The 12,527-nt window shown below is 35.1% G+C and overlaps 1 protein-coding gene across 6 annotated transcripts in view; it reads left to right on the top strand.

The window, feature by feature from the left end:
• Window positions 1-12,527, top strand: part of NBEA (neurobeachin) — a 673,061-nt gene that overhangs the window by 579,555 nt on the left and 80,979 nt on the right. For all 6 annotated transcript variants that reach the window (XM_059892161.1, XM_059892163.1, XM_059892162.1 and 3 more), the window contains one exon: window positions 7,610-7,750. In XM_059892161.1, coding sequence (XP_059748144.1) covers window positions 7,610-7,750 — 141 coding nt within the window. The remainder of the gene's footprint in view (window positions 1-7,609; window positions 7,751-12,527) is intronic.

Raw genomic sequence — 12,527 nt, 5'->3', positions numbered from 1 at the left:
CATGAAGATTTAAGGTATTTTATTTTTACCTCTATTGTTTTTATGTAAAATTGAGTACTTTTCACTAAGATATTTTAAACTAACTTTCTTAGGAATTATCCAGGGTAATGATAACAGCAAAATGATAACATTTCATGCAAAGATGGGCTTGATAAAGGACAGAAACGGTATGGACCTAACAGAAGCAGAAGATATTAAGAAGAGGTGGCAGGAATACACAGAAGAACTGTACAAAAAAGATCTTCACGACCCAGAGAATCACGATGGTATGATCACTCACCTAGAGCCAGACATCCTGGAATGTGAAGTCCATTGGGCCTTAGAAAGCATCACTACAAACAAAGCTAGTGGAGGTGATGGAATTCCAGTTGAGCTATTCCAAATCCTGAAAGATGATGCTGTGAAAGTGCTACACTCAATATGCCAGCAAATTTGGAAAACTCAGCAGTGGCCACAGGACTGGAAAAGGTCAGTTTTCATTCCAGTCCCAAAGAAAGGCAATGCCAAAGAATGCTCAAACTACCGCACAATTGGACTCATCTCACACGCTAGTAAAGTAATGCTCAAAATTCTCCAAGCCAGGCTTCAGCAACATGTGAACCGTGAACTTCCAGATGTTCAAGCTGGTTTTAGAAAAGGCAGAGGAACCAGAGATCAAATTGCCAACATCCGCTGGATCATGGAAAAAGAAGAGAGTTCCAGAAAAACATCTATTTCTGCTTTATTGACTATGCCAAAGCCTTTGACCGTGTGGATCACAATAAACTGTGGAAAATTCTGAAAGAGATGGGAATACCAGACCACCTGACTTGCCTCTTGAGAAACCTGTATGCAGGTCAGGAAGCAACAGTTAGAACTGGACATGGAACAACAGACCGCTTCCAAATAGGAAAAGGAGTACGTCAAGGCTGTATATTGTCACCCTGCTTATTCAACTTGTATACAGAGTACATCATGTACTCTGGGCTGGTGGAAGCACAAGCTGGAATCAAGATTGCCGGGAGAAATATCAATAACCTCGGATATGCAGATGACACCACCCTTACGGCAGAAAGTGATGAAGAAATAAAAAGCCTCTTGATGAAAGTGAAAGAGGAAAGTGGAAAAGTTGGCTTAAATCTCAACATTCAGAAAACGAAAATCATGGCCTCTGGTCCCATCACTTCATGGGAAATGGATAGGGAAAGAGTGGAAACAGAGGCTGACTTGATTTTTTTGGGCTCCAAAATCACTGCAAATGGTGACTGCAGCCATGAAGTTAAAAGACGCTTACTCCTTGGAAGAAAAGTTATGACCAACCTAGATAGCATATTCAAAAGCAGAGACATTACTTTGCCAACAAAGGTCCGTCTAGTCAAGGCTATGGTTTTTCCAGTGGTCATGTATGGATGTGAGAGTTGGACTGTGAAGAAGTCTGAGTGCGGAAGAATTGATGCTTTTGAACTGTGTGTTGGAGAAGACTCTTGAGAGTCCCTTGGACTCCAAGGAGATCCAACCAGTCCATTCTGAAGATCAGCCCTGGGATTTCTTTGGAAGGACTGATGCTAAAGCTGAAACTCCAGTACTTTGGCCACCTCATGCGAAGAGCTGACTCATTGGAAAAGACTCTGATGCTGGGAGGGATTGGGGGCAAGAGGAGAAGGGGACGACAGAGGATGAGATGGCTGGATGGCATCACTGACTCGATGGACATGAGTCTGAATGGACTCCAGGAGTTGGTGATGGACAGGGAGGCCTGGCGTGCTGCGATTCATGTGGTCGCAAAGAGTCAGACATGGCTGAGCAACTGAACTGCACTGAACTGAATAATAACAGCCCACATTTGACATGTACTGTTATGTGCCAGGCATAGTGCTAAAGTAGTGTACATAGATTTTCTCATTTTATCCCCACAGTTCTAGGAGAAATTGTACTAGTTAACACAGGTTGTATTTCCTTCTCATTTCTTACCTATAATTTCTCCACAATAGGTAGAATGTACTTTTTTTTTTTAATTAAATGCCTATTGACTACGTTATCTCCTAGATGCTCTCCACATTTCCTAAACGCTGAGACAACCATGTCAAATAGAAGCAGAGGAGGCAACAGCAATGCCTGGAGTGAGCCACTCTCCCTCTGCAGAGACTTTGGTCCCATGTGGAACCAACCCATGTACTAACGTGCTCATAAACTTTGCTAATCAAATTGCAACTTTGGCTCAAAGTTTATCTTTTTTCATAATATAATTAATTGTGTTTATTCACCCTATGAAAAAGTATTAAAAGAAATACACTCGGTTAAAGCCAACAAAATATAATTCCTAACACTTCCTTTTATTAATGCTTCATTACTTCAGACTCCATTTCTTAAGAATGTAAGTGGGAACAGTGTTGTGATTAGCGGAATTTCACCTGATGATGAAAGGCCATATTAAGCAAGTTAATAGTGTGCATAGAACTGCAAAGGGGAGATTTAATCTATTTAAGAGACCAAAATTTTCACACATTTTACAACCACAAATTTCCAATTTAAAAGCATTCTTATCAATAAGAACAACTTAAAACATAAGCACTACTGGTTAGAATTTGAAAGATTTTTTTTTGGTTTTTACATTCCATTTTTATTTTATTTTGACTTTTTATTATAAAACTTTTCAAAAGAAAAGCACCAACAGTTATTAATACCCACTTACCCAATACCTAGATGTTAATTATTAACATTTTAGCTTTTTTTTGTTTTACCGAAGTGCTTTTAAGGTAAATTAAAGATATTACACTTTATCCCTAAATATTTTAATAAGAAAAATACATTTTCCTCCATTACCAGAATACTATCTTTACACCTAACAAAACTTTATGGTATTTCCCTAATATTATCTAAAACTGTGACCATAGTCAGGTTTTTCTAGTTACCTACTGTATGTCTTTAAAAATTGGTTTGTTCAAGATAGTATTTAGTCAAGGACACAGAGTAATTTTTTTTTTAATGAGAAATTTATTTTTTCTTATCCCTTTTTTAATTGTAGTGTAGTTGATATACAATATTAGTAACAGAGGTACAAAACAGTGATTCAAAATTTTTATAGGTTATATTCCATTTAAAGTTATTATATATACTGGCTATATTCTCTTTGCTGTACAATATAACCCTGTAACTTATTTATTTTGTCATGGTAGTGTAAGCCTCTTGACGAAAGTGAAAGAGGAGAGTGAAAAAGTTGGCTTAAAGCTCAACATTCAGAAAACTAAGATCATGGCATCTGGTCCCATCATGTCATGGCAAATAGATAGGGAAACAGTAGAAAGTGTCAGACTTTATTTTTCTGGGCTCCAAAATCACTGCAGATGGTGATTGCAGCCATGAAATTAAAAGGCACTTACTCCTTGGAAGGAAAGTTATGACCAACCTAGATAGCATATTCAAAAGCAGAGACATTACTTGGCCAACAAAGGTCCGTCTAGTCAAGGCTATGGTTTTTCCAGTAATCATGTATGAACGTGAGAGTTGGACTGTGAAGAAAGCTGAGCACTGAAGAATTGATGCTTTTGAACTGTGGTGTTGGAGAAGACTCTTGAGAGTCCCTTGGACTCCAAGGAGATCCAACCAGTCCATTCTAATGGAGATCAGTCCTGGGTGTTCTTTGGAAGGAATGATGCTGAGGCTGTAACTCTAATACTTTGGCCACCTCGTGCGAAGAGCTGACTCATTGGAAAAGACCCTGATGCTGGGAGGGATTGGGGGCAGGAGGAAAAGGGGATGACAGAGGATGAGATGGCCAGATGGCATCACCAACTCGATGGACATGAGTTTGAGTGAACTCCGGGAGTTGGTGATGGACAGGGAGGCCTGGCGTGCTGCCATTCATGGGGTCACAGAGAGTCAGACACAACTGAGCGACTGAACTGAACTGAAGTGAAAAGAACAGAAGGGAAAAGAAAATAGGAAAAGGAAACCAAAAAAAAAGTTAACAATCAAAAATATATACTATAATTATTCTAACCAGAATTTTTCAAAGTACATTTTAGCAGACACTAGTTCTATTGCATTTAGTAGCAAAACAAAAGAAAGATGATGTTCTAGTAGGAATAGACACAGTTAAGCAATGCTATTTACAGTAATATTTCTCAGAGCCTTTAGTAATGTAAATCTCCATAAGCATCTGTCAGGAATTTTGTCCCATACAATAAAAATCACAGTTTATCAGGAAACAAAGCTTTTTATGATACTATTGCTGAAACAAATCTCTCTCTCAGTATTCAAAACAGGTAAATTAAGTGATTGAGCAGAGAAAATCCTCAACAGCATTTCTTCAGTAAATTTAATAGTGTTTCATGTAGACATGATAATGTTACACATGTAATTTCCATCAATTTTATATTGAAAATAGTGCTTTTTACAAGCTATACAGGCTTTATAGCAGTGTTAGAATTTGAATTATAATAATAAAGTATAGAGGTAAAATTATTTTAAATTTTGCATTGTTATTATCATAATTTTCTGCAATATGTTAAGCATCAACCTGACATACAAATTCACAAGGACAAAATAGCAAATCTAGTAGCAAGCTGTAAACTTTCAGTTATAAATTTCATGTGGGAATTCCTAAAAAGCCCAGAGCTGGCTATATCTAAATGCCTACTGTTTGAGAGAAAATAAAACTGATTGTTGCTATGGTAGTTATGATGAAAATCGAAAAAGATTGCAAAATAATGTGTAAATTTCATTAAGTGTAGTTTTAGGTGTTCTGTTTTTTAAATCATAATTCTACCTTATTTATTTACTAAATCCAAGTGGTATTGACATTGCATTCGTTGCTCAATTTTTAAAAGGGTAACAAATTTGCAGCCTTATCACTTTATACATGGGTTAAGTAGGTGGTGTATGGGCTTCCCAGGTGATGCAGTGGTAAAGAATCCACCTGCCGATGCAGGAGACACTGGAGACGTAGGTTCAATCCCTGGGTCGGGCTCCTGGAAGAGGAAATGGCAACCTGCTCCAGTATTCTTGCCTGGAAATTTCCATGGAGAGAGGAGATTTTGCAGGCTACAGTCTGTGCAGTCACAAAGAGTCAGACAAGTGAGTGACTGAGTAGATAGGTATAGGTAGGTGACTAATTGATTGATGATAGGTAGGTAAGTAAGTGGGTAGATAGTTTGGTACGTAGGCCAAACAGATGGATAGACATAGATAGATAGATATATCTATTTGGATCTCATAAGAAGATATGTCATCTGTGATGAAACTCATTTCCCAAACAGATATTTTGAAGCATTTTTCCTTTAAATAAAGTATTGCTTCTTGATTGAAGTAAAATAATAGAAGAATAATAAGTACAAGCCAAACTATTTATACTTGTTTTATAAAATGTATTTCTAAATGCATTGGATGAAAATTCAACAGTAGACATGTATTTTAAGAAATTACTCGTGGAGGCATATATAAGCTTTAATACAGGGCAGCTGTTTCCTACAACATATTATTCTGTAAAACACTCCAATAAAATGACTTTGATGGAACTTGAATAAAATAAAAAGCGTACAGATTTATTTTTACTTTTTCTACTTTCAAGTAGTTGAGGGAAGCCTGGAAAAGATTAGAAGAAGAGCCATGAGGCCCTTTTGGGGGTTTGGTTTTGTGAGGCCTTGCAGAACAGTGTCAGGTAAGGTCAATCCTGAGAGATTGTGTAGACATTTTATGCATATGAAAGATCTATAAGCCTATTCAAGACAGAATAAAGTACTCAACATTTAAATGCTCTGAAAAAATAATTATATTATAATTTATAATATTGAATTAGAAAAACTTATCTGCATATGTAAAAAGTATAAAATATGTGCATGCATGCTCAGTCATATCCAATTCTTTGCAACCCCTTGGACTGTAGCCTGCCAGGCTCCTCTATCCGTGGAATTTTTCAGGCAAAATACTGGAGTTGTTTCCCATTTCCCTCTCCAGGGGATCATCCCGATCCATGAATTGAGCCCACATCTCCTGCTTTGGCAAGCAGATTCTTTACCACTGTGCCACCCGAGAATACCATAAAATATATAGGCCAGTTTAAATGAACAACTTACTATTTTAATTTGTAATAGAACTCAACATTAATTTTATTGTAGTAATTGCCCTTTTACCAAAAAATTATATGTTTATGTTAAATATTATTAATACTTTGTTGACATTTAATGAAGTTACATTGCTTTCTGTATGCAAGTAAAAAATTTTTGAGAGATAGGCAGTAACATTTAGCAGAGAATAAGGTTTAAGCCTTAGAATATTTAAAAACTATATTTAAGCCAAAGTTTTGAAAACATTATTTAGTCTTTGTTAAGTCATAATTAAGTTTAAGGAAAAATAACATAATTTATAAATAGTTTTAATATTCAGGATAAGAATCCTTGCAAATAAGAGTTTATTATGAAAATTTTAAAAGACTTTTTAACTGCTGACATCATGGTATTGTTTGAATTAGTCCCCTGAGACCCAAAGAAAAAGCTTACAAGCAATTTATTAATCTTTCTCTCTTGTGTAACATTATTTGTCTTCCACTGAAACACTAATTTTCTACTACTTCTCTTGTTAAAATTAAGCCCTGGGGGGAACTTCATAGCTAACTAGTAATATTACATTTTGAAATAAAGGAATTATATATTTTACATACTATTCATCTTTTGCTTTCTAGAGAAACTTTTGTTTCTTACAGTATGCAACCTAAAACAAAGCAGTGCAGCTATTAGGTTTATATGAATGGGTTCCATATGCCAATAAGTCAAAATCAGACAAAAACTTAAGCTAAGGCAGTTTGCTATTTGAAATCGTGAGTACTACATGTTAGAAAATCTTGATAAATGGTGTCCTGGGAAGTTTGAGACAATGGTCCAACTAACATATACTTTGTTGAAAAAAAATATATATATATATACACACACACATATGTAGTATCCTGAGCATTTTACCATGTGTTCCACTGTAGGGATTAATGTCGTAATCAGTAGTGTAGTGGTGTTGCTAAGACAAGACTCAGTGGCCTTAACACAATGCTTTCCAGGGAATCTGAATTGTCTGGATTATTTCCTCCAGCCTCAGATTTCCAGGTGAATTTAATAAAAGAATACTTGCTACATCTGTATAATAATGGGACTAAAATTCCAACAGGGTTTCCATATGTGTGACTACTGTCTTTCACACTCTGGGTAACTGGCTATTAAGACAAGATTTTTCTAATGTGATGGTCACATGGTCAACTGCTTCTTCACTTTCTCACTCGATTTCCTGTGATCAAGCTAAATATTCATTATGGCTGTGGTTAGGTAGACAAAATAACACCAAAATACTGGTTTTGCCTTAACAGTTTAAACTGGCTCATCTCTGAGAATCTAGTTTATGGAAACTTTCAATAAAACCTAGAAACCCTGCATACATAAATCATTTCTTGAGTGAATTTTAACAAATGTAGTGATTATCAAAATCAAATGTCAATATCAAAATCAAATTTGGTAAAAATATAATGCAAAATAACACATAGTCTATTGTTAAAATGAATTCACAGTAAATACTTTCAAGTAAAGAGTTATAATGTTGAATATCTAATATGACTATATTAAACACAGTGCTTCTTTTTCTCTTTTTACAGCCGATCGGTGCTTTGAACCCAAAGAGAGCTGTGTTTTATGCGGAGCGCTACGAGACCTGGGAAGATGATCAGAGTCCTCCCTACCATTACAACACACATTATTCTACGGCAACATCCACCTTATCCTGGCTTGTTCGAATCGTGAGTGCCTTCATTAAGTTACAGTTTGCCTTTAATATCTCAGTATTTAATATAAGGAAATTAAATAAAAATCAAATATACTTATTAGTTTTAAGCAGAGATTAGAGACCACTGAAGTAGAAATGAAAGATGCCAAACTCTAGCAAAACCTGATTCCTTTTTGTTAATGAGTTGCCTTATTTGCAAAATTGGGTTAGAAAGATAGATTGAGTTTCTTAAACCTAAACCATTTACAAAAGGAACCAGACTCCTAGATTGTGTCCTTAATATCCAGTGTTTCCTTTCTCACTGATTGTCACCGGCTGGCGTTCTTCCCAGCCCTCCCAGTCTTGCTTCATGAGACTGTGTATTTTAAAAACAGTTAATGTTTTTGAAGACTTTCTGTTGCTTTGTCTTTCTCCTAAGACATAAATAAATTCAAATCTCTCCAATCTTTTAAATGCATACTTACACATGACTCAACAGGCTAAGAATCTGCCTGCAAAGCAGGAGACGGGAGTTCGATTCCTGGGTCAGGAAGATCCCCTGGAGGAGGAAATGGCAACCCACTCCAGTATTCTTGCCTGGAGAATCCCATGGACAGAGGAGCCTGGCGGGCTACAGTCCACGGGGTCATAAAAGAGTTGGACACAACTGAGCGACTAAGCACGCAGTTTACACGTACACATACTTTCATACATATGCACATACATACATGCCTCCTCCCAGCCCCCACCCACTCTTTAGTGACTTCCCATGTCTCCGCCTGCATAGTCAAGGTACTATCCGGTTCTGCACTGTGCTGGTCTATCACCACATTCAGTCTTTATCCTGCTTGATGCAGGTTCCACTCCCACCACTTTGCTGAACTATCTCTGTGAAGGGCACCATGGCAGAGCTCCATGGTGTATCTGAAGCATGTGTCACCATTGATCACCTCCTCCCACTTGAAGTTTCTCCATCTCATGGCTCCTCTGACAGTATCCTCTGTTGATTTCCCTCCTGTCATTCTAACTGTCCTGCCCTATCTCATGCTCAGTTTTCTTTTTCTCAATATTTCTGTTCCCCAGGATTTTCCTATGTGTTATCTGGACTATATCATTCAGTTCTAAACTGATGACTGCCAGCTTCTCTCTTATTGCAGACACTTCTCTTGGGCTCCTAACCTGAATTTCTAAGATATGAATATATTTGCTTATTTCTGTGTCTTTCTATATTTTTGTACCTGAACACCTCGCAGTACTATAAAGAACATTTCCAAAAATAAATTTCTCATCTCACTCATAAATGTGCAGGGGTGTTTCCTACTGATTACTTATCTAAATAATCTGCATTTATCACACCCAGTTACCTAACCTGGATATTTTCTCCGTTTTATCAGCTCCTTACATCTAGTCTGACATCACATGTGATAGGTTCTACCATCTACAGTCTATCTCCATTCTCTATTAACTCTGGCACTTCCTTAGTTCAGGTTCCTCTTCTTTCTCATCTATATTAATGCAAAAAATCTTAGCAAAATTTCTTTGCCTTGGTTTTGCCCTCTTCAATCTAGTTTAGTTGAGAGCAATTACTAGAGTCAGATGGCCAGATATTTTTAAAACTATAAATGACTGTGGAGTAAATGTCTCAGTCAATACAATCAATATATATAATGCTATCTCCTCTTACCAAAATATACTTCAGACTACTCTGTTGCATGAGGCTGATTTGCCTCAGAAACACATTGACAAAGTAGGGAATGCATCTCCAACTGACAAGGGTTTTTTTCCCCACTGCCTAAAAAAACAGTTTGGTTTGGAGAGTTTCCTCAAGCAAATTGAACTCATAACAAACATGTAGTATGTGTATGTTTTAGGTAACTTGTAAATTAATGGTAGGTAATGTACTATAAATAATTACTGTTATGAAAAAAGCTTGTCAGAATTATGATTCAGTTTAATTGGATGCCTGTTTTATATTTTTCATAATCCTAAACCAACGTAAGAAATTAAAGTTTAGCTTAGTCTGTAAGGAAACAAACTCAAATCTTATTTTAAAAAACAAAGTCTATAATTATAAACTAAAGGAAAAGACATAAAACTTTTTTAGACCAAAGTTGTTTGTCTAATTTGTTCAAAAATTCACCTTAACTATGTAAATTTGGATCCTTTTATAAAAATGTTTCTGAGCTAGCCATTTAAGAATTTTTTTAACTATAGGACTTTAGAGAAGTTCTATTTTTAAAAAACTTTCTGTTAATTTGGGGGGAATATTAGATTTATACGTGTCTGTTTACCACTATAAACCAATCAGAACAAAACACCTTTAGTTTATGGGTTGTAATAACTTATTAATTCTCTCCAGGTGTAAGAAAATAACTAGATGCTCATAAAAAGAGATAAAGGCTTTTCTGAATTACAGTCACACATATATAGAGAACTTTATAGCAGCAGTTTCAGCCACAGGTCAAAACTAAACACAGAAACCCAAAAATTCACCAGTCAAGATTTCAAACAGCTGGTGTCCTTTACAATAAATGTAAAATATTTTATCTGAGCTCAAAAATAGACCAACAAGAAAACAAAAAGCAAGAAACAGTTATTGCTGTAATGAGCCATCACCCTGCGGAGGCGTAAGACACCTTTTTAGGGTATCTTGGGATTAAAAACAAGTCAGGAACCATTTCTGAAAAAACCACTATCAAGTCAGTTGGTTTGAGAATTATATGACAGTATATTATACATATTATGTATTATAGTATTTTGAAATATATAAAATATTCAGTGGCTTTTGTATAATCAAATAAGTCTAAAATTGGTTTTCTAAGAATTTAAATATGAATTTATAAAAATGCTTATTATCAACAGCTTGATTTAAGTTAACACTTCTATCCCTGATAAACTAAACATTTTATCAAATAATAAATTATAATTCACCCCTAAATGTATTTCTTATTCTAGAGAAATGGAGTACAAATTTGACTCTCTGCAGGGGTACAGCAGAAATGCTATCCTTGTTTATCCTACACACTCCCTTTTAGAATTGTCTATAGCTGTGCTGAACAGCAGAAATGTAATGCAAGCCACTTACGTATATAATTTAAATTTTCTAGTAGCCACATTTAAGAGTAAAAAGAAACAAGAAGTAAGAAGAGTAAGAGTAAAAAGGTGAGATTAGTTTCATAAATATATTTGTTAGCCCAATAGATCCAAAATGTTGTAATTTCAACATGTAACCAATATAAAAATTGTAAATAAGATATTTCACTTTTTTTTTTTTGGTATTCTTTGAAATCCAGATGTATTTTCTATTTATAGCACAGTCAGCTTGAACTCACCATATTTTAAGTACTCAGTAGTCACATGTGACCTGCATTGAAAGAAGAAATCTATAGGGTTGCTTTTATGGGAACTCATTTAGCCAATGCATCTCAAGTTGTACTGTTATAAATAGAAGTATCACAGTCTAATAGCTTACTAAGTGTTTAACCTAATGGCCCAGGGAATTGTGATTTCCTCACTCCCATCTCAAGGAGTTTATGAAGTAGAAAATACATTAAAATTTGTGTCAATGAAAATTTGTTCATAAAAATAAAATATAGATTAAAATAAATATCTTTTCTTTATCTTTCAAGCCTTCTAGACCCAAAGTCATTAAACTCATTATTAGTTTCAGTCAATATATTTAGTATGACATTGATAATAATTGCTTTAAAATGCAAATTAGCTATATACCTCATTACTTGAAATTTAAAAGTATTATTTTAGACACACCACCAGTAAAGTCACTTGTCTAAATTACACGTTTCTGAAAAAGCTGTTTCTCTGCTAACCTGCTGTTGGGCAAATGATGAATAAACTATTATAGAATTTTAGAGTTTGTTCAGCATTAAATAGTATAAAAGGACACATTTTACTTAGAATATTTTTGCTTTAAATCTTACCCTGAATATAAAATATATTCAATGAAGTAATTAAATTGGACTCTTATATCCTTTAGTAACCTATTCCAGTTCCACATTCAGTATATTCAACCTACCTGTTCAAAACTCCATTATCAAACATTTAATCATAATTTTTAGGAAGTTAAATAGGTTGTACAACAAGTTAATTGATAAATTGTTTAGAATTGGGGACTTACTTCATAAATTATGAGTTGTCTTGAAATCCTACCCAAAAGCCTATTTAAACTGTAATATATCTTCGGCAGTATATATTTGTAGTGGGGAAAAAAAAATAGTAAGAGCACTTAATGCAAACATTTGTAATTAAGACCAAAATGTAATGCTACTGAATAGAATATTGCCATCCTGTTTCTCTTGATTGCTGATACTTAACGGACAATGTATGTTTACTTTGAGAAAGATGAGGATTCTTAAACAAGAGCCTGGTGTATGGGAAACACAAAGGTTTCTGAAGATTCTAAAAGATACTTCTGATTTCTTTTGAAAACACTGGGAGAAAATAAACTTCTGAAGTTAAACACAGCACAGTGTAAACAATGATTCCTCCATTTCAGAGAGTGTGATCTTTCTCAGATGTAAAACGGGGATAATTACACCCACTTAAAGGATAATAGGGATGATGGAGTTAGTTAACTGAGATAATACAGTGCCATGCACAAAAAGTGCTCATAACTTTAGTTCCCTTCCCTTTGGTCTTTATTATGCTTTATATAACTTCAAGGTATATGTATCTTTTCTTTGATAAAATTATGTCCCGGCACTATTACCAAGGAATGAGGTTTGTTTCAAATGAAACAAAGAGAAAGAAGAGGGCAGAGGGGGTATAAAAAAGACTCTTCTGGATGACTGAGT

The sequence above is a fragment of the Bos taurus genome, chromosome 12 (assembly GCF_002263795.3).
Source record: "Bos taurus isolate L1 Dominette 01449 registration number 42190680 breed Hereford chromosome 12, ARS-UCD2.0, whole genome shotgun sequence".
Classification (NCBI taxonomy): Eukaryota; Metazoa; Chordata; class Mammalia; order Artiodactyla; family Bovidae; genus Bos; species Bos taurus.
Note: the sequence above shows the minus strand (reverse complement) of the source record. Positions and strands in the feature narration are given on the sequence as shown.